Source organism: Rhipicephalus sanguineus, chromosome 11, assembly GCF_013339695.2.
Source record: "Rhipicephalus sanguineus isolate Rsan-2018 chromosome 11, BIME_Rsan_1.4, whole genome shotgun sequence".
Lineage (NCBI taxonomy): Eukaryota > Metazoa > Arthropoda > Arachnida > Ixodida > Ixodidae > Rhipicephalus > Rhipicephalus sanguineus.
Window position 1 is genome coordinate 45,273,301 of NC_051186.1, and position 23,484 is coordinate 45,296,784.

Sequence of the window (23,484 nt, forward strand, 5' to 3'; positions counted from 1 at the left end):
CACCAAAACAAGCTATATTTCGATTTAAGAAACAGCACAAAAATTGGGCTTTCATATCGATATGCTGCTTCTGAATGACGTGTGCTGCAGCAGTAGGCATGCAGGTTATGTCCCTGGTGGACACTAATCATCTGACAAAAATATTTCAATATCTTCTATTACGTGTGGTTCAAAATGAGCTTTATCTGTTTTCTTGCATTTTCTCAAAACAAGCTCTTACTCACCCTGCTTGTTTGGTGCGACAATTGCTCAAGCTCTAGAATAGCTACAGCTGTAATGTTTCTTGCTCTCTGAAGATAAATGCATAAAGCTTGAAATGCTGCAAGCGAATTCCTTCTTTTCTTCATCTATAATTTTTTAAACTGCCTGTGTTCTTGATCGTTAGTAGCTGTACTGTAAATACTAAATTTCAATGGGCTGCTAAATTGTTAATTGTTGTTGGATTTGAAAACTGCTTGCAGCAGTTCAATTCTTATTCGTTCTGTTTCCACTCATGCATTAAACATAACTTTCTGCCCAGTTTATTATTATGTATTGTCTCACCAGATAATAGTAGTTAATATTTATCTCAATAATTATTTGAGTCAAAGAAAAAATACTGCACTTTTAAAATCAGCACAAAGAAATACATATATATCTGTGCTTTTTAATTGAATCTGGTCAAAAAATGAACAAGATAGCCCCAGGTACCATGTCCCCCTTAAGTACTGCGCAGATATTTCAATCACTGTACATTTCTTGTAATAGTTGCGTGCCTCTTTTCTCATTGTCATAATTTGAATACATATATATTTATTTTCTAACGCACTTTTACAACGCATCATTTTAGGCCCCCTTACAGCCACTTAACACCTGCCCATTGTCACTAATCACACCATTTCTTTCACATTACACCATTTCTTCGCACTCTTCAGCCATAATGGGTCATTGCACCGTAGACCACCATGCAACGTCAAATGTTCGTGGAAGTGATTGGGCATGTTTGCTTTATTGTGGGCAAGAAGTGTTGCACATCTACTGTGATAAGATGTGTCGATGTGCAGTTATCTCATCATGTTAGTGTAAATGTTGTAGCAGAACTTGTTGCACAAGCTTCACGGACTTGGCGGTAGTATTCGAAATTTAATATAGCTGCCACTTGATATGTCGTGCATATAACTTGGCAGACCCTCTCGTTTTGCGTGTTATTTTCAGTACCTTGTTGAAGTTCCTGTCCAGAAAACTTCCATGCTGCCTCGGGACTGGTTCAAAATAAGTTCGTACGTATCCTCTTGTATGGTTTGAGACTCATAGAGATGCATGTCTAACATAGAAATGTTTCTTTTATCTGCAAAGACAAATGAAATTGTGCTGTGCCTGCTAAACGAATGTCCGTTAATCCTAACCACAAATCACATGGGATACATCGAACTCTGGTATAAAATGTGTTTACTGTAATGCATGGAATTAAAAAGTGTTGAAGTTACATTTTGAAGCAGGTATCTTAGCATGGTTTCATTACCTGAGTTGGAATCGCACTGCTTTCCACACACTGACACTACCTTCATTGGCTGGTTTAGTCGCTTGCTTTTGTGCACTTTACATGTCTAAGAAATTTGAGGAATTTGAAGATATGCAAATTGCTTGGCCACAATTTGAGGAATTTGAAGATATGCAAATTGCTTGGCCACTTTATGTTATAACAAAATTGTACCCTACAGAAAGATCTTACAAGCATGTATTTGTTTTATGCTGATAGTATCGGGAGGGAATACATATTTGAGACTTACTGCATTACATCCAATACATCTTGTCAGCATGTAATCATTCTATGCTGATGGCATTAGTAAAAAAATGTCTCAGATTTACGTCATTATATCCAACAGTCCGTTTTGTATCCATGTACATTCACACATTTTGGTTGTGCAAAGAGTAAATTTTAGGTTTCAAGTGAATTCAAAGCAAATGGTAATTTGGTCGAATAATTTCGAATAGAATTCGAATAGTATATATCACATACTATAAAAAAAATGAACATATTTGTTATGACCCAGCTACCCTGCACAATATTTTTTAAAATTGAAACAAGGCACGTGCAAATATAATTCTTTTTGGCTCAAAGGGAAGTGAAAGCAACTTTGAATATTAGCAGGATTTGACTTTCGGTATAATGCAAGTGATAACCTGTAAAATGTGTTATTTTTTAAAATTTACTGTAGTTAGAGCATATAAGCCGGTATAACAAGCTTTTAAATTTAAAAAATGATGAAGCAATGTGAGGGTAAAATGTTCATTTAACCTTGAAGTGGGGCTTCGTGGCAATGCGGATTTCTCACGGTACAGCACCCCTTCACTGCAGTCAAACTACCTTTTCAGGGGGCTGCATGCGGTTTATTTATGTCTATTCGCTCATTTCGACAAAATTTAGAATAATTTAAGTTCATATTGAAGCGAATTCGAATACTGTAATATTAATTCGAATATTCGAAGTGCTCGAATATTCACACAAGCCTATCAAACATTGTTTGATGCGCTACAACTTCAAGTGCTAGTTTTTGTCTGAGAAAATGTATTGTTTGGTTTATGGCAGTGTGCTGCAGATTGCCATGAAGTAATGCCACCGATCAGAAGTTGAGGGACCTGATAACCTAACGTTAAAAAATTTTGTTTCTGGAGCCTTGCTCTGTGCCGTGCTTCTGGTTTTTCACTGCAATTCTTGTTCATAATTTATACATGTCTCCTGGTTCTCGACAATACGTAAGGCTCTGTTGTGTGTTATAACCATTTAATTTATAAAAACTGCGCTTGCCTAGTCTTCTTTCATGGTTCCTTGTCATTTGGGCTGTTAATGTTCATCTAAAGATATACAGTAGAACTCCTCTAATACGTTTTTCACAGCACCATGGAAAAGAAAGACGCTCTAGCCGGGAAGCATATAACGCGAACGTGCTTTAGAAATCTGGAAGGTGTGCTGCTAAATAATAAAACAGATTAAGTGCACACAGCTCTATTTCAGAAGAACTTATTCATCAGTTTATGGCTTGAAAGAAGTCACTGGTGGATGTCTGACTTTCCTTTTGCACCTCTGCCAGAACTGGATGCACTGCTCTTGAGCGCTTGAATGGCCTTGTTGCAGTCCACATCGCAAAACTCCCTGATGGAACATTACGGCAACAATGTGTGAAATGGGAGATTGTTATACATGTAGATCCTTTGCTGGGACCAAGCTCCAGAGAATATCTGGCAAAACGTATAAGTGAGGAATGTACAAGCGATGTTCTACTGTGTACCATTTGCCCTAGTTACTCTAATTTACTGCAGTAGTTCTTTACTGTTTCGTTTGACTGTAATTTCATTTAGGACAAAGACCGTGAGCCGGTTCCGGCCACCTGTGGTCGAGTCTCTCTACAAGGACCTCTGCGTTGCCAAGGAAGTAGCACTTATGCAAAGCCGCAAGTCTTGGCTTTCTTTCCTTGAGTAAGAATCTTGCATTTCATACTGCATGATGTGTATATGTAATGAGAAGATAGATTTTTGTTTGTTACAACTACAAAAAGCTAAGTGCCCAGAGAAAAGTGTGGCAAAAGTGTATTGTTCTTTTAATTTAAAGCATAGAAATATTAAACAGAACAAAAGAGGAATCAGACGTGAAGGCGTCTTAATTACATGCAATGTGCAAAATATAAGCATCGATTCTACTGCTTGCGATTTGTCTCTTTGTTCACTTTCATTTACCACCTTTTCCTCACGGATTGGGCAATCCAGCATTAAAAACAAATAGTTAATTTTCTATGTGTTCTTCTTGTGTCGAGTGACTTCATGAGACTGTCGCTGGTTTCATGCATACTTTGCATTTGTATTTGTGAAACGCATTGCTTCGTGATTTCATGACCGTGTCAGACTCTGGCACCGACTTATCTTTTTTATGCATTATCGTCTCAGTCTAAGTTTACAGCATTCAGGGGTAACCAACTTTTAGGTTTTTTTTTTATGGAAACTAACGTCTGCCCATGAGAGAGATGTGACGTTAGGACTCATAACTGTCAATGCAGGAAGCTGAGTACGAGGTACACGGACTACCAACAGGCGGTGAAGAGCATAGCCACTGTGGACTGCTTCCTGTCGCTGGCCGAAACTGCTTCCCAAGCTGGATACTGCAGGTCAGACTCACAAGCACCCTTTACAGTGAGGGTACCAGAAGCTTGGAAGAATGCTAATATCATCTTAATCCATAAGAAAGGGGACGTCAAGGACTTGAAAAATTACAGGCCAATCAGCTTACTGTCCATTGTCTACGAGCTGTTTACAAAGATAGTACTTAATGGAATCAAGACAACATAGAATTCAATCAACCAAAGGACCAAGCAGGATTTCGCACAGGCTACTCGACAATAAACCGCATTCACACTATGAATCAGGTGATAGAGAAATGCGTGGATTATAACCAACCCTTATATATAGCCTTCATAGATTATGAGAAGGCATTTGATTTGGTCAAGATATCAGCAGTAATGCAGGCACTGCAGAATCAGGGCATCAATGAACCATATAACAACATACTGGAAGAAATCTACAGCAGCTTCACAGCCACCATAGTCTTCCATAAAGAAAGTGACAAAATCCCAATAAAGAAGGGTGTAATGCAGGGAGCCACGATCTCCCCAATACTATTCACTGCGTGCTTACAGGAAGTTTTCAGGGCCCTAGATTGGGAAGAGTTAGGGATACGAGTTAATGGAGAGTGCCTTAGTAACCTGTGATTCCCTGATGACATTTCATTGATGAGTAACTCAAGGGACGAATTGCAACTCATGATTACTGAATTGGACAAGGAAAGCAGAACGGTAGGTCTGAAAATTAATATGCAGAAAACTAAAGTAATGTGCAACAGTCTCGGAAGAGAACAGTGCTTTGCGATACGTAGCGAGGCACTGGAATTTGTAAAGGAATACATCTACTTGGGACAGGTACTAACCGCGGAACTTAACCATGAGATCGAAGTAACTGGGAGAATAAGGATGGGATGGAGCACATTCGGCAAGCACTCTCAGATCATGAATGGTAGTTTGCCTTTATCACTCAAGAGGAAGGTATATAACAGCTGCATTTCACTGGTACTTACCTAGGGAGCGGAAACCTGGAGGCTTACAAAAAGGGTTTAACTTGAAGTGAGGGCGACGCAGCGAGCAATGGAAAGGAAAATGATAGGTGTTACCTTAATTGCCAACTCTGGCGATTTTTCGAGGTCGATGGATCTCAATGAAATTCGCTGGGTACATTCCTTTGCACGTTTCCGTCATTTATGCCAAATTACAGGCTCGAGACATGCGCAGATTGTTTGCAAATGAATTTTAAAGATTGTCTGCAAACGCCCTCCTGGCTTCCCACAATTATTGGCAACATTGCGTCTGTGACGTTAGTATTGGGAAGGCGGCGGAAGTGACGCAGCCGAGGGCACCGCTAACTTTGGCCGCTACAGCGAGCGTCTGCTGTGCTGGCCGAGACACTGTCAGTATCAGACTGTCAGTCGCAGACATTACAGTTGATGCGTGGCGTGCTCACCTCTCCACTGCGCGCCTGCTCGTCCCGGCTGTCACAGTTGTCATACTCCGCGCCGGCATGACCGGCATGCCTTGCACGACTTCCGGTTCGTTCGTAACAACGTCTACGCTTAGACAGTACACTCTTGGGTTTCGGTTTCGGTGTTGCGCTTTTTTGCTTATTTAAAATTATTCTCCAATTTGCCTAGTATTTCTGCTATCGGGCCCGTAACAGGAGCGTCTCAGGAACATAAAAGCACCATTACTTTGACATGGCGAAAAAATCGCTGGAATTTGGCCTTTAAGGGACAAGAAGAGAGCAGAGTGGGTCAGGGAACGAACGGGTGTAAAGGTCAGGAACAAGAAATGGACATAGGCAGGACATGTAGCGCGTAAGCAAGATAACCGCTCGTCATTAAGAGTAACTGCTGACCGGATTCCAAGAGAAGGCAAACGCACGGGGGGGAGACAGAAAGTTAGGTGGGCATATGAGATTAAGAAGTTTGCGGGTATAACGTGGCAGCAGCAAGCACAGGACCGGGTTGATTGGCGGAACATGGGAGAGGCTTTTGCCCTGCATTGGGCTTAGTCAGGCTGATGATGATGAATTCAAATGCCCATTCTTTATGCTGCCACAGCACACACAATATCATCTATCCTATAGAGGCAACATTTTCATGGTTGGCAGCAGCACCCACACTGTTCTTAATCTGCAAATCCGAACACCGTTGCAGGCCGCAGATGCTGCCTAAAGACCCGGCCACGATCCGGATTGTCCAGGGAAGGCATCCAGTGCTGGAGCTGAGTTGCGCGCAGCAGCAGTACGTGAGCAACGACACTGACCTCAATGTAAGCGGACCGCAGCGTTGCATGATCAAGCTAGCTGGCTTTGTATTCGGGTGCACACGGTATATTTCCAAGGGCAACTCTCGCAGCAGTATTGCGATGTACGAGAAACTGCTGTTTTGAATGTAGTGTGTCTTTCCTCTTTATATGTGTAACATTCTCTGCTTTACGTATATACAGTCAACTGCCGATTTTTCGGACTCCCTAGGGACCGCGAAATCGTCCAAAAAATCGGGCAGTCCGAAAAAACAAATTCATGCTTTTTTATTCCGCTTAAGTGGTCAAATCGCCACAGCCACGTCCGAAATAGCTTTAATGCCTCCCAGTACAATTATCAGGCATTTCAGTGCGCGCCCAGGCTCTCGCAAATACATTCGGTACCTGCCGCGAACCCCGCTTAACTACGTACGTGCCAACCGCCACTTTTACATCTCGTGATGAGCGCCGCTGATAACAGCAAAGCGCGGAATAGATTATGGCTATCTCGCATGAAGCGTTTCTAAACGATGACGCGGAACACAAAGACTGTGGCGGAAGAGCGGACGACTCGTCCGGCATTCCCCGATGCGTGTGCGCATATGCGCACACACATCGCCGCTGACACGCAGCATTTGCTGCCGTATCAAGCCGATCGTTTCTAGTTGTGTGCAGTACATCGCCAACTAAACTGACACCGTCACTTTACTGTTGCTGTATCGTATGCACGCATTTATCATGAAAGGGTTCGTGATGCGCACTTAGTTCTTGACCGCACACGGGCGCGGCAATGGCGAGCTGGTTTCGTCCGCGAAGGCAACGCGTCTATGCGGCGCACTTAGCGGTCTCGCACAAAGAGGCAGCAGGAATGGCGGCGCGGCGCATTTGGGCTCTCGCCTATTAAACGCGTGCAGTACGCATGCAACTGCGCTAGGCCACGAGCACTATCGAGCAGTTAACTGAGGATGCTTATCGTAAGGGTTGTCAGCGATTAAGTCGTACCGGAGCGTTTGCCAGCTGCCGCCATCACGCCTCCGTCCATTTCCGCTGCTTATCCGTAACATCGCCGCACGGCGCCGCGATAGCGGCCCCTTTGAATTTTTGGTCTGCTTCACCCCATAACGATTCGGCATTGCGGCAAAGCTGACTTTCGGACTCTGCTACTGTCGCACACAGATCGACTCGCGTACGCGCTGGTTCAAACCTAAGAGATGATTGACGCGGCAGAGGTGAGGGCTCCAATTAATGCCTTTCGGACCCACAATTCGGGCAGAAAGTCCGAAAAATCGGACACCGAAGAGTATCAGCGTCCGAAATTTCGGACGTTCTTATACATTGACGTCTATGGGGCTGGTGACGGTGCCGCGATAGTGTCCGAATTTTCGAGCATGTCCGGAAAATCGGGCGTCCGAAAAATCGGCAGTTGACTGTACATCGAGTGCTGTGTACGCATTTGCATACACAGTTTGTTTTTGACAGTTGTGACTGGTGGCACAACTTGCCAAAACTTTCTTTTGCTAGTTGTGCAACTGCTCTTTTTTGCAAGCTTTTATCAGATTGAATTAGTTCAGTTTAGTTTTTTACTCTAAAGCGCCCTTTCTTGGGGGCATTACTTAAAGGGGTCATGAAGCACCCCTTGGGCTGATTGAAAAAACACATCCTGCGGAAAGCTGACACGGCTATGAACTGCTCTGCCAAATATTACAGTCGTGCGCGCCGCGTAATGGCCACAAGCGGAGCGCGAAGTTGCCGTTTCCCCAGGCACCCTCTTTTCAAGCAGAGGCCGGTTCTCACTCTCGTCGGTGGGCGGGGCATCTGTCCGCTGTACGTCGCAAGAGACATAGCATGCTTATTGGCCGATAGCCGACGTAAATCGAGAGCGGCGTTCGGATCAGATGCGCTTCTTGCTGCGGGGTGCCGCCACTTGCCGGTGCCGCACTCCTCATTACACGGTAGCCGCACTCGCGCAAGCGAATCACAGCGGGAGAGCGATCGCGTTTCATGACGCGCGCTGGCGTAACTTCTTTCCCCCATGCCATCCCTCCCTGTCTAGCTTCCAGAGCGCTCGCCGGCACGAGAAAAGAGAGAAAGCGCTGGGAGCGTGCGCCAAACCCCCGTAACTCCGCTGATTCTTGACGGATTCGAGAAATTTTTGCGGCAATCGATTCGAGAGGCAGTACACTCCGATACTGAGGCCATTAGATCATTACTTGGAAAAGTGGTTCATGACCCCTTTAAGATTCGGAATTAGCGGCGAAGATTGTTTTCGTATTGAAGGTGACCACCATTGCTTCAAGAGCAACTGATGAAGCGATGACGACGACATCTTGGGGCAGGTTATTCCAATCTGTAGGGGCTTGAAAAAAGAACAAGGCAGAAAAAAATTCAGCCAGTTCGACGCCATGAACACCGTTGGACAGTGAAGCTGTAAGTGCACGAGTTTATGTGACTGGCTGGCGAGATCACGTGGTGTCGTAAATATGACACTAGATTTGAAATGTGCGTGTTTACACTTGATTGGTCAAAGCAAGATCACGTGACCTGCAGCCTTGGGCAGTGGCGTTTCACCAAACGCGTCATGTCATGCGATTTCTAGCGTGATCATGTGACCTGCTGGCTCATGCAATAGTGTTTCATCAAACGCCTCGTGTCACATGATTTGCCGCTGGCACAGCGGCAATCCTTCCAAGTGTGCACTCCCTGTTTTCTCTATGACCCTCTTATATGGCCCAGTGCCTTGCCTTGGTCTATATTACAATTGATGTAAGTATGTAATTAATGTAATTTTCCAAAGTGTACAATTAATGGAAATCTCTAATTAATGTAACTAATGAAAGTGTGAATTGCTTTCCCGGTATATTGTACCGAAAGCCATCATCATCATCATTTCGTTTTATTTATTTATTTGTTCACTCCCCCCCACATGGTCACGTGACATGCGTGACACCTAGTACTACAGTAGAACCCCGCTGATACGTTTTTGAAGGGACCGTAGGAAATAAACGTAAGAGACGGGAAACGTAACAGCCGAAAAACAGGAAAAACGGCAAAATGTTTAGTGGTACAGAATTTTATTTCAATTCTTACGAGCAGCACGAAAATTGGCGCGCTCAGCCGCGATCTAGTCGATGGATAGAAACGCGGAGCTTAGGACGGCCTCATCCACAGAAATGTAATCAACGTATGTGATTTTTTTAACACCAACAGCTGTAGGCATGAAAGAACTAAGCACACGCAATCACGACCGGCGCGGCGAGTCCGACCGCGAATCGCACGCACGACCATGCGAGCTCCAACCAGCTCGAACTCCTCCCGCTCTCCGACAAATAACGATGATGATGAGTCTACGCCAACGCGATGGCAGATGTGAATGCCAATCTCGAAGGCCTTGCTTTCGCAAGCAATTACGTCATACACGCCATGTTTGTGCAATACAAATCTCAAAGGCTATGCTTTTGTCAATAGTAAATGCCAATCTCGAAGGCCTTGCTTTCGCGAGCAGTTACGTCATAGACGCCATCTTTGCAATTTGAATCTCGAAGGCCATGCTTTTGTTTGCATCAATTGAAAGATTCTGTTGCTTGCGCCTCTCATGCGGCTAATATTACGGTCAAACGAGGCCAAGCTGCGTGAAACTGCACCATGGCGGCTCTCTTTGGTAGTCACTCGGTCGGCTCCGAGCGCACTTCGCGACGTATCATACGGGAACGGGCCGACAGTTACGACGTAACAGCGGGGTTCCCAATACATTGTATCCTATGGGAGCTATGCCGGGACCGGCGGAAAACGACGTAACAGCCGGGAAAACGCAGCAGTGAGGAACGTAACAGCGGGGTTCTACTGTACTATTATTGCTACTACTACTACAATGACAATGGCACAGGGTAGACGAAGACAGCTTCGCAGTAAGAGTAGTAGGCCACAATATTGTAATATAATTCCAGGAGGAACAAGTCTCTGAAACACTTTCTCTGCACTTAGTTAAGTCTTCACCCTTTGTTGAGCACAAATTTTCATAGTGACCGCAACATTCTGTCACGTCCCAGGAGACCATGCGCTGTTGCATCATCACCGGTCCCAACATGGGCGGCAAGAGCTCATACATGCGGCAAGTGGCCCTCGTTGTCATCATGGCGCATCTTGGCTCTTACGTGCCAGCCGAATCTGCAGCCATCAGCCTGATCGACGGCGTCTTTGTCAGGTCAGCGATGCGAGATTCATCGTACAGCCAATGTGATGTGTTTTGAAGCGTAAAGGGGTACTGACACCATTTTTCGAAGGCGAGTTTACTCTGCCATAGAAATCTCCTGTATACAGAGACAGCACTGAGCATGTGTGAAGCTCTGCAAATTCTTATAAGACGTTTTGTTTTGATATTAAGGTCAATTTTCTCATGGTGCACCTGCCGACATTGACACTAGCTTGACGTCAGGCTACAGTACTAATTCTGGTAACTTCACACAGCAGTCTGGCTAGTTATGATGACATCAGGTGCCAAAACTTCCAAAATGGCCACTTGTGCGTCACCAATGGAGCCACAGTGCGGAGCGGCTGTGGAAACATCACAATATCTTGCGTGAGCACGTGACGAGAAGCTCATATCGTGTTGTAACGTCAGGGTACAGTAGGAACTGAAACTAGCTTTTAGAAACATACTGTAATTACTTTTTCAGGGTGCACTCACGCTTAGCATACATTTTCTAGACTCTTGAGGGCTTGGCGTTTCATTTGATGGAAGAATACGACAACTGAAAGTTTTCGTGTCAGTACCCCTTTGATGAAGCTGTTCCAATGGTGAAGTTTTCTGATCAAATATGAGTGTTTGATAAATGAGTGCTTTGAATGGCTCATGTAGTATACTTAAAGCTTTTGTGCTTGTAACACTGTCATACCTTGATGTTTTAAGCACAACCATGCAAGAGTGATACGTTGAGACGCTTTGTGAGTTCCTAATGTTTTCTTTTGGCTTTCCTTTGATTTGCCTTTAAACATTATAGCAGGACATAGTGAAAAGTTTAGAGGAGGGATGATTAGATAAATTTCATATTGAGAAGCATTATTCATGGAGAAGAAGGGTAGATTGGAAGTGGGAAAAAACGCTGCTTGAAATGCGCATCTTAATAGTCTGCTCGTGTGAAAAAAAAACATTTTATGTGACCTTGAGAACAACAATGCAACATTTAAGCAACATGGACAAAGAGCCAGTGATACACACAACACAGGTGCTGAACTTCAACTGAGCCTTTTATTGATGTGCAAGTTGTGTAAAGTGATGTGCATGCTTTGTGCTGCGCTTAATTTTGTTGTGAACTTGAGTGAGCTCGTAATTGATGTTAAGCTTAAGAAATCATGCTAATGGAATACAGCAAATTCTGCACAACTTCCACCTAGCACTTATTGAAAAGGCAGCAGAATAGTTCCTGAGGAATACAACAATATAATCAGCAGACGCAATGGATAATCTCGTCTTTGTGTAGTTAGTGGGAACACTTAAGAGGCAGTATATTATAGACTGTGAAGTTATTTGTCAAGAGCTGTATTCTTAAAAATTTTGCAGCTGTAGGATGAAAATTAAGAGACAACGAAAGACAACATATCAGTTTCTGGACTTTTGCACCAATACTCCAACAAAGAAACCTCTACACCTTTCTTGAAACAAGAATATTAATTGAAAAGATGTGTTTCCGTCAAACTCTCATCTACCAGTTTATTTATTGTATATGACAGCATTTTATTTTATGGTGATAGCATTTCATTTAAGGTTTTAGTAGGCAAAGTCATTATAGTACAGCGTTTTTTACGCCCGTGCTCTTCTGCTTATGTCCTTCGCGTGGCATAATTTCTGCTAGTTTTTTGTCGTGCTTTTGCGACTGAAACAGAATGGGGGCCGAGGACGACATCACTCGCTGGCGAAGCACGTTCCTGAGCGAAATGCTGGAGACCACTGAAATCCTGGACAAATGCACCGACCACTCGCTGGTCATCGTGGACGAGCTGGGCCGAGGCACCGCCACGCACGACGGCACCGCCATTGCTTGGGCTACGCTTCGTCACATCGTGGAAGAGGTTGGCTTCTGTGTACTACTTTTCGTTTGATTTTTATTTATTTAGTATGATACTACAATCATGCAAAGGCATTGCTTTAGGGGTATGTAACAGAGGGGGAAAAAGGTGAATTATGGTTGGAACGCGCCAATAGTGAACACAATAGTACACAATTAATAGTACAAAGTAAACTCACCAAGAGCAAAACACACAAATAGTGAAGACCTGAAGAGTAATCACTAATCGCATCATGAGCGCAGGTTCTGCAAGTCGGAATATGTACTACGCGCTATCACAAATACGCTGTGTTAACGCACTTACAAATTCTTTATCATTCATGGACGCCACTGCCTGAGGCAGTTTATTCCATTCTTTAATGCTGCTGGGAAATAAAGACGATTGAAATACTTTTGCACGACGAGATTTTGCACATTTCCCTGCTATGGTCATGTCTTCATGATCTGAAGATAGGTGGCTTGAGGAAAGCACTGCGGTTAATGGTGGAGTTATCCCAATCAGTTTGTTTCAACAGCGAGCACCTTTTGACTCGTGAAAATGACAAACGTAATGTGGTTCTCGTGAAAACGGCAACGTAATGTGATTTAGAGCACTGCACGGGCCCGGGGCCAGGCCGTCCGAAACATTTTCTGGCGGGCCCAGGCTGGTCTCGGGCTTGAAAGTGCAGGCCCGGGCTGGGCCCGAGCTTGAAGCCGTGGGCCTGAGCCGGGCCCGGGCTTGAAGCCGCGGGCCTGGGCCGGGCGCAGGCTTGAGGCTGCGGGCCGGGCCGGACTCGGACCCACTCATAAGGCCTCGGTCGGGCCTTCGAGCACACGCGAACGTTGTGCATTGCATGGTCTAAGGCATTCTGTGCCAAACTGAAGTGACACGTGCAAAGAGCTGGCTCTTAGTAGAGCTTAGAAAGGTGAAACCTTTCATCTGGAATAGCATCAAGTATGGTGTGTAGCAGCTTGATTATATAATTATATTGAACATGGCGATTACGTTTCCGTATCGACGTTAGAATATGAATTATTTATATTTCATCTGCTTTTGGTGGCTGTTCACCATATATAACGTTACCGTTTTTTATCTTGCTGGATCAAATTATTAATCAGGAGGCTCTTTTAAAAAATTGTGTAATTAATGTTTCCAACGCGATTGTAGAAAAGAGCATTAAAGAAAATGTCCCGGGTTTGCTTCTATCCGCTTTTTCATGTTAGTTGTATACTTCTTCGAAATAAATTTTGTGGCTATGTTTTATTTTCATTGTACCGTTATGGTAATGACTTGCCATGTGCCATATAGGCAACATTTCATTTATATTTTTTGGTATTACGTGCCAAAACCACGATATGATCACGAGGCATGCCGTAATGGGAACCAGATTAATTTTGACCACCTGGAGTTCTTTAACGTGCACCTAAAGATAAGTACACAGGTGTTCTTGCATTTCGCCCCCATCATTATGCGGCCACGGGAATCGCACCCGCGTCCTAGGACTTAACAGCGAAACAGCTTAACCGCTGAGCTACCACTGCGGGCAAAGCAACATTTCAATGCATGTACACACCGGATTTTCCGTCCAATCGCCCGCTACAAAGCTCAAGGCATCATTAATAATCATCATCAACTAATATCCTCTAGAAGAACTTGTTTTTGGGCGAGCTGATGCTTTTCTGTCTCTTTCCTCCGGCCCTTTTTCATGTTTCTAGCTTCGCGCCAGTTACGATATATTCAGCAAAATATCCTCTAGCGGGCCCGGGCCTGGCCTGGTCATGAACACACGCGCCCTGGATAAGTTTAGTAATGAACACCCGGGCTCGAGCTCGGTTCAGTCGTGTACGCCCAGGCCTGGGCCGGGCCCGGGCTGGGCTCGGGCTGGGTTCGGTCACGTACGCCTGGGCCGTGCTCAAGCTGGGTTCGGTCATGTACGCCCGGGCCCGGGCCTGGCCCAGGCTTGGAACCACGGGCCCGGGCTGGGCTCGGGCTTCGTAAAGCGTGGCCGGGCCGGGCCCGTGCAGTGCTCTAATGTGGTTTCCATTGAATGGCATTAAATGTCACTTTCCTGGCACGCTGTCACGCAGTGACAATGAACGTTGTTTGGAAATGATGACTCTGACATTAGCCTCCTATGTCATGACATCAGGGGGGAGAAGGGAACGAGGCTTGCAATTAACATGTTTGTATCATTGAAATAATTGTTTCTTATAACGAATTCTAGCTCTAGAAATATCTGCTTGGCCATTTTACGCAATTTGTCATAGCTGTTCAACATGCACCAAGTCGAACCAAGAGTCAAACGAAAAACAATGCAGCCAACGACATGACAGTGTAGAAACAGCATGACTGTTCTTTTGTAAATGGACAAATTAGCTTTAAAGGGGCCCTGCAACACTTTTTCAGCATGGTCAGAAAACGCTGCCGATCGGTAGTCGAGGCTCCCGAGAACACGCGAGCCAAACATTACAGCGCAGCACACGGCCTGGGACTTACAATAAATTCGCAAAGTCAGCTAAAAAGCGCTTCCTCTTCTCTCGACAAAAAATGATGCTTACGGCGTCACAGGCAGGTTCCACGCCATTGGCTGATTTGAACGCGGTGCACTCAATAGTTACTGCGGCCGCTGCAAGAGGCCGCCACTCGCCTGCACGCGCGCGTGATCGCACTGAAAGTACGCCACACGTTCGAAGAAAAAAAGAAAAAAGAAAATGTGCTCAAGGCCAGGAGGCGCGCATGACGTGCCTTCTTCCCCCGTGCCACCCCTCCCTGCTTAGTTTCCAGCGCTTTCATCGAGGCGAGAGAAGAGAGAAAGCAGTTACAGCGTGCGACAAATCTTTGTTAACTCCGCTCGTACTGGACAGATTCTAAAAATTTTTGCGGCGTTCGATTCGTGAGGCAATAAGTTCCTTTAGTGAAGCCATTCCATAGCTACTAAGAAAAGTGGTGCAGGGCCCCTTTAATTACATAGATTGGGAGAACACGAGAATTTAGCAATCTTTATTGTGCCCCTGGCATCGAGACAGTGCCTTTAGTCGCAAATCGAATGCAATTGAGTTACTACAGAAAAACACTGATTTGGAATTGTTTGTTCAGGCTTGTACAACTACTCTTACTACTAGTACTTACTACTAGTACTTACTACTAGTACTTACTACTAGTACTTACTACTTTTACTTACTGCTATTTTGTACTACTGCTACTACAGTCGAACCCGCATATGTCGAAAACAGGAATTAGTTCGATATGTCGAATAATTCGATATCCAACATTTAATGAAACTATGGTATTTGCGGTGCAGATTTCAGTGCACAAGTTGGCTTCATGGCACCGCCTCATGATAATCTAAAGAAGACGCCTTCACGGCAATACGCGTTTTTTTAATTTTGCAATTTTTTGCAGTTTGTAGTTGAGGATGCGGGGCTATATGCAGGGGCAGGTTGCACGCGAGAAAATACGGTATCTATGTAAATAGCACCTCAACATCTTCATACGCAGCTGTGCGTACTCGTCGGATGCCGGAAGCGTGTAGTCTGGCCTTGGCCCTGATGTCGGCCTTTTTATTCAATATCTTGCTCAGTGTGCTTCTTGGGATGCCATAAGCAGCGGCGACATAATGCGTCTGTTCCCCAAGTTCAACTGTGTTGATTATCGCCAGCTTTGCGGGTTCTTTTGTTTTGTGGCATCTATCGCATTAACAAACAAGCAGGGAAGTGAACGGTGACCCCACAAGACGGGCTGGAGGCGCAGCGACGAGGAATCATCGGGGCAGAAAGCACTTGATGCCAAGCGGTAGTCTCTGCTCGCTCCGTGCAGCATCCACCTAATCATAACGCTTGTTCTCTCAATTGAGTGCGGGAAAGTCCCCTTCCGTAAAGCAAAGCCAAAAGTTTATGAGGGAAAGCCAACTTCTTGAGGCGTTTCCCATTGCCCATTGTTCAATTTATCAAGTGTTCCGGCTGTTTTTTGTTCAATGTAGCCGTAGATTTTCCTCTGCATTTACATTAAAGCATTGTCGTGATTGAAAATAGTTTGATATAAAGGATAATTCAATTTACCCGAGTCCGATAGGTTTGACTGTACTACTATCAGCGAGTCTGTTTCTGCATTTGGTTCACAGAAACGGTGCTTGGCCTTGTTCGTAACACATTACCCACCAGTCACTCGGATGAAAAATCTCCATCCGAGCAACGTCCTGAACTGTCACACTGCCTTTGACGTTGATCACGAAGGTGAGTCGTGGGCCACTGTCATTTTCCCGCACATAGCAGGACTCTACGAGATTTATTTGCAATGTGGAACTATTTGAATCGGTGCAACTGCTTTTGACAGTGAATTGGCCTTCCTTCCTTTGAGGTAGGATGATGTTCAGACACAATTTCACTCAAATTCAACTTTGATGGAAAAGACCGAAACAGTGTTTAAGATCAAGTTTTGAGGGGTACTGACACCATTCTTTGAAGGTGAGTTTACGCTACCATACAAATCTCCTGTATATAGAGACAGCTCTGAGTGTGTGTGAAGCCCAGCAAATGCTGATAAGATATTTTATGTTGATTTGAAAGTCAATTTTCCTATGGCGCACCTACCGACATCGACATTAGCTTGATGCTAGGTTACAATACTAATTCTGGTGACTTCACACAGCAGTCTGACCAGTTGTGCTGACATCAGGTACCAAAACTTCCAAAACTTCCAAAATGGCCGCTTATGCGTCATCAATGGAGCCACAGTACGGAGCAGCCGGGGAAACATCACAATATTTTGCACGAGCATGCGACGAGAAGCTTGTACTGTGTTGTGACATCGGGCTACAGTGTACAGTGAGAACTGAAACTGGCTTTTAAAAACACACTGCAATTACTTTTTCAGGGTGCACTCACGCTTAGCGGTACATTTTCTAGGCTCTTGAGGGACTGGCCTTTCATTTGATGCAAGAATACGGCAACTGAAAGTTTTCGTGTCAGTACCCCTTTAACGAAGCTGTTCCAGTGGTGGAGTTTGCTGATCAAATATGAGTGTTTGATAAATGAGTGTTTTGAATGGCTCATGTAGAATACTTAAAAGTTTAAAGTTAAAACTTTTGTGCTTGTAACACTGTCATACCTTGATTGAAACTGAAAAAATTCGTGTGCCATTGGAAGCAGTAAAAGACGTGCATTTGTTTTCTTGCACTGCCCTATGTTAAGGGTGGATTGATTGAGGGCTCGTTTCTTTTGTTAGACACGACCCAATGAAACCAACAGACAATAGAGTTAAGGAAGCTATACGGAACATTACTTGTATGTTTTAACTGTGGTATATACGTAGTCATTATAACATGAATGGAAAGGAATTGAAGTGGATGAAAAACCAACTTGCCGGGGGTAGGGACCCAACCTACAATCTTTGGATAACGCGTCCGATGCTCTACCATATGTGCTGGATGACACTCCCAGGTCTACACAAACAGGAGTATGCAATAAGGTGGATGGGAAAGTGACCAGCTTTCTCAATTGGTAGAGCATCGTACGCCGTATCTCAATTGGTAGAGCATCGTACGCGTTATTCGAAGATTGTAGGTTTGGTCCCTACCTGCGACAAGTTGATTGTTCATCCACTTTAATTCCTTTCCATTTATGTCATAATTACTGTACTGCAGTTAAAACATACATACAAGCAATGTCGCCTATACCTTCCTTAGCATCATTTTCTGTTGGTTTCATTAGGCTTTTCTTTCATTTATTTAGGATAATTTCACTGTCCCTAGGCTGTCCTAAAAGCGGTCGGCCAACCATTTGTATACGAGCTTCCAAGCTAAACCTTCCTCTCAATATCCCATAATATTGCCAAGCTGTACCAGCTGTAGTACAGCCAGTTGTTAAAATTTTCTTTTCTGTTTCTTTTTTTTTCCAGAGGCAGTGACGTTTCTGTACAGTTTACAGCCCGGCGCAGCTGAAAAGAGTTACGGTCTCAATGTTGCCAGACTCGCAAAGATTCCGGAGCACGTCATCGCCCGCGCACGCGAGAAAGCAACGGAGCTTCAAGAGGTGATGAAGGCCAAAGAAGAACTTCAGCTGGAAGCATGTCGCATTATGTTAAGTGAAAGCCCCGGATAGCAAGAACCTCCCTTAGATAAGCACTTCTGATTGTTAGGTACTTGTACAGTTGATTTTATCTGTTTCCGTATGCATGTTTGTTTGTCCCATGAATTCTTTTGCGAGTGCTGAGCAGTTGTGCAGATTTGAGCTGTGTGTGGTTGTAAAAACTAACTCGACAATGTGCTTGCCAGTACTGAAACTTAACTACCTTCGATGGTGTAATAAAACACTGCTGGGAGCTAAGTTGCGAGATGAACACTGATTGATTTATCATTATAGGGATTCACCATCCCCTCAGGCGCTGTAGCGAAGGCCTCTGAATTAATTTTAACAGACTGGGTTTCGTTAACTTGCACTTGGATCTTGGTACCTGTGTGTGCTCGGTACTTGAGAGGCAAATCTTACTATAAACCAAAAAACAGCTGCTAGAAAAGTCATTAATCAACTGTAAATAGAAAATATACGAAGACCCTTCTTTCTGCATGATTGCATGAAATATCTTATGCCCAGAATTAAAAGGCTGTAGGAATTGAAATAAATTTAGCCATTGAGACAATGCAAATGAAATTCTGTATACAAGAAACATTGGAGGTGGCATGGATTATACAATGCCTTAGTAGAAGTAGGTCCTGAAATTCGTTAGGCTACGTTTGAGGAACAATAGAAAGTTGACACAAGATAGGACTCATTATAAGGTCATTGTTTACTGGGCAAGTGTTGGTGAACGTGGTGCTCTTGAAGTGCTAATGGCACTTTTTAGAGCCAGACACATGAGATTGATTTTGGCACCTCCAATGATCAAACAGGCATCATTTACTAGGTTCTTATTCTTGGCATAGGATGGCAGGCTGTTTTTTTCTGTATGAAGCTAGCATTCTGCTTTCTACTCAATCTAGCTTTGTTTTCGGAGCAGCGAACACCGAGCAAAATGTCTTTTTTTTTCCATTGCCACATATTTAGATAGGACCTGCCGATATCTAAGGCTTCCTTTCAAGCACAGGAACAAAAACAAAAAAATAAACACAGAACTGGGCTTTGTCTAACAACCGTTCGTTCCGGAGGGCCGGAATCATCTTGAAGGTTTATGAAGGGGGCAAGCGCACAAGTCGTGACGTGCGACCAGTTCTGCTGCGGCCTATCGAAAAGTGCATAAGCAGAAAGGAATCAGAGCGAGTCGCGTCAACTGAAATGTCCACCGTCAGTAGCGGTCCCGGAGGTGAGCGAAAAGTTCGGAGATTCGCCGGGTGAGCGGCACGTAGTCTCGGAGGGTAAGGTAGTCGCGCAGGTTACGTTGGCCGTCATGCTCCAGGTGCTGCAACTCGTCGGGCATCGCGTCGCGCTCTACTTCCGGCCCAAGCTCCACTTGGAAGCGCTCCATGCCGAACAGCAGCTTGCACAGAAGCTGAATCATGCGCTGGTGCACCTCTTTAAACATCTCCTGGAAGGGCTTCTGGTATTTGATCTGATCCAACATGGCTTGCTCCACGGCCAGCTCGTAGTACTGCAGGGAGTCGTATGCCGTCTGGAACACCGTCTGGTATGCGTCCTCCGGCGTCGTGGACTCATCCAACTTGTCCGTTGGAATTTCAGGCAGCCACGCTTGTTTGTAGTGTTCCACGGACTTCTCGAACTCTGAGTCGGAGAAGACAGCTTTGACAAACCTGTGCTTCGCGTCGTCGGCGTCTTCGCTGGCAGCCAGTGAGGTGCTGGCCATGGAGTCAAGGACCTTGTACGTGGTCGTTGAGCTCGAGTCCGTGTCATCGTCCACGTCGAACAGGTTGCACGAGCCAGCCCACCAGGGGTATTGGTTCTCGCTGGAATGTGAAGATAGCCATCCGGGGTGTACGTTCGGGAACTAACTTTGTTTCATGCATCAGGCACAATGCTGTAGAAGCTCGCGAGACTTGCAGCAGATGCGTTTGCACCAAGAAATAGTTCTATGGTTTTATCACCCGTAATGCAATTTTTTTCCCGTTTTTAGACAGTGATAAATGAAGACGCTTTGCGCATTAAAAATAAACAAACCCCGTTGTTTATACGGTTATCAATAGGTTGTTCTAGATCACTTGGCATCTCTGTTTTAACGTCATGGCCTCCGCGATTAGTTCCCGTAGTGTACAGCCGGAGCCAATTGCGGAGGCCACATTTACAATGATGAAATCCAAGCGTGAGACGCCTGGACTTTTACATTTTGCTGACCGAACTTCTTGCATAGAATCATTGCTGCTGCTATAATAAAACACTGATGGTAGCTCATCTGGGTGATTACTACTGATTTGTTAATTGATTGTTCGGGATTTGGCATCTATGCATAGTAAAGGTGCTGCAGGGAAGGCCTCTGAATTACCACTAACGGTCTGGTGTTCACTGGCACATACCGAAATCTTGTTACTTGGATGGTGTTTAATGTTCAGGCAATAAATCTGAGCAAAAAAATAAAAGAGCTTTAAGTTCCCTGTTTGGCTATATGAAAATCCTGGAAGTATGCTCAGTTCCAGCTTTGTGTTTGATTACATGAAATCTTTTATGCTCGTAATTTAGAGACTGTGGGAACCAAAATAAACTTAGGCATGTGGACATTATAAATTTTCGTATATCGCAAGGGTTGAATGCATCATGCGACGGCCTATAGTTCCACTAAAAAGAGCAGACACTCAAAATATGTGGACGTTATCAGACGATTTGGGAATGACAGAAGAGACGTAGTCACATTCGTTGTGAGATTGTTAGGTTTATTGACCGAGTCTTGCAACTTTTGAAACGAAATGCGTGGTATTTATTTCACTTTGTTGAATCCCTATTCATTATGTAAAGCTTTGACTTTCAGCTGTTGGAAGCACAGGGATCTCGCAGTAGTGGCACACAAAAATGTATACTAGCGGGTTCCTGTCAACTCACTTCAGGGGTTCCCGAACATAGTGTTTTATTTTTTATTTGTAAAGAGGTCGTGGAGCGGGGCTCGTGCTCAGATGGTTTTGCTAAACATCAGCACAACTTGACGATTTCTAAATGGACAATGTATTCTGCACATGTATTCTGCACAAAAAGAAAAAAAAAATAAGTGAGAAATGGACGTTCAATGTTGTGTAGACTGTCTTCACTCGGCGCTGCACCGAAGAATGCGCGTGAGCTCATTCATGCAACAAAAGCCGCACTTCACACGACTGGTGTCACCACGGGGACCGTGTAGGTTATTCTGCAATTGAAAGTAGTGGAAGTACTTGTTATGCCACACACTGTAATTGCTCTCGGTTGAGTTTTCACAATAACCTTCGAAACAAAACATGAAAGGCATGTTCTTGCGTTACGTCCAATTTCTAAGGTTACTTAAGCAGTTGCTAAAGTTATGGCCAGGTGTTAGCGAGTGCAGCCTATTAAATTCTCCTTCATTGGCTTTTGTGGTTGATGTACAGTGCGCTATGCTTGAAGCCGCAATGGGCTCTCTTCGTATCACACTTCTTATAAATAACATTCTAATACTAAAGTGACGACTCCAAAGGAGCAGTAATTTTCTCTTAAAAGAGTGTCACGCTAACCACCTTGGCTCATGGATGCACTACGAAGCGGCAGACATATTTACTGGCCCCCAGTGTAACACAAACCAGTTAGTGACACTGGCAAAATCGTGAGAGAGAAAGGTTTCAGTAAAGCAACATGCGAAACATAACTTTAGCAACTGCTGAATGTGATGTCCGAACGTAACACTACGCTCGGCAACAACTTATCTTGGCAGTGAAGCGAAGGCTATGGAGGCGTGGCGTCCACATGTTTGTGGCAGCTTGTGCCTGATCTCAGTTTTTCTCGCTCGCACCGTTTAATGCGTTTAGAAAAGCACGTACACGAAAAATGTGAATGGGGGCGAAATTTCAATTGTTCAGTGTACATTTTAGTGTCATATTACGAGTATATTTTTCTTGGAGAACTAAACAGCGTGTCTGCGGCCGGCCACACACTGACCCACTGACGTCACGGACGCCATGTTTACCTTGGAAAACGGGCATGCTGAAAAGGTGGTGCTGTCTAAGAAACGGAGAGAAAATAGGGTTGCCACCTTTTCCCGAAAAAAAAAAAAAGGACTGGCCCTTTGATGGGGGCAGGGGGGATGGGCTAACAGGAGATTTAGTGTTAAACAATAGACGCTATGCCAAGTCTTCAACACGCAGTGCCATTTAATGCAACACTGCTTTCTTTGAGCCAAATAAACCTCATATATCAACAAAAACAGCACACTGAGCTAACCAACTGCTGGCATAAAAATACCCGTGAGTAAAACGGCGCTTCGCTTATTGCTCTGTATGTGCTGCACTGAAACGCATCTGCAATACTTCATCCATAAAATGCTCTTCTTTGCGTCTGGATCCAACAGGACTACAGTCCATATGCCACAGTATTTTGGGATATTCATGTATACATACATGCAGAATACGCTCTATTTCAATGATAGCTACACTTCAAGGGGTCTTAAAAAGTGGTTGACTAATATTGTAAGAGTTGCAGTAATTGCCGATAAATATTTACCGTCATAGTTGTTGAAGTGACACTTATGAAATGCCCCGGAAAATAAATATTTGCGATATTATGACAAAAAAGAAAACGGCCAATGGGGGTCGGTGCGGACAGGCAACCGGCCCGTTATCTAAAAAACCGGCTGGGCTGGTCTAAAACCGGACAGGTGGCAACCCTAAAAGAAAAGGAAGGCATTCTTGCAAGGGAAACAATAACTGTATTTTATGTGCAACTGCCTGCAATTGTTTGAGTCTCATAATAAATAAAACAGTATTTATTTCAACAAGGCAACTGAGAAAATTATCAGTAAGCATAAGTACCATTCTTTGGCACGGTAGGTAGCAGGCATGCGTTTCGGTTCTGTAGCTTCCGCAGTACTGCCAAGAAAAGTTGTCGGCGAGTATAGACGCAGTAAAAAAGAAAATCGTTGGGTCACCTGATAATGGTATATGTAGAAAGCATATACAAGAAATATCCACTCACAAGGTTTCAGTTCTTGAAGAAATAAGAGTGAT

At 44.4% G+C, this 23,484-nt stretch overlaps 1 protein-coding gene across 2 annotated transcripts in view; it reads left to right on the forward strand.

Annotated features, from left to right (window-relative positions):
- The window catches only part of LOC119374479 (DNA mismatch repair protein Msh3), a 39,739-nt gene extending 18,291 nt beyond the window's left edge, over positions 1-21,448 (forward strand). Inside the window, exons 11-18 of one of the 2 annotated variants that reach the window (XM_037644585.2) lie at positions 1,195-1,259; positions 3,340-3,456; positions 4,032-4,139; positions 6,254-6,368; positions 10,388-10,542; positions 12,221-12,407; positions 16,504-16,615; positions 18,279-21,440. In XM_037644585.2, coding sequence (XP_037500513.1) covers positions 1,195-1,259; positions 3,340-3,456; positions 4,032-4,139; positions 6,254-6,368; positions 10,388-10,542; positions 12,221-12,407; positions 16,504-16,615; positions 18,279-18,481 — 1,062 coding nt within the window. In that variant the 3' untranslated portion in view covers positions 18,482-21,440. Of the gene's footprint in view, positions 1-1,194; positions 1,260-3,339; positions 3,457-4,031; positions 4,140-6,253; positions 6,369-10,387; positions 10,543-12,220; positions 12,408-16,503; positions 16,616-18,278 lie in introns of both variants that reach the window. The other variant, XM_049410822.1, reaches the window with a different exon arrangement.
- Positions 21,449-23,484: the final 2,036 nt, after the last annotated feature.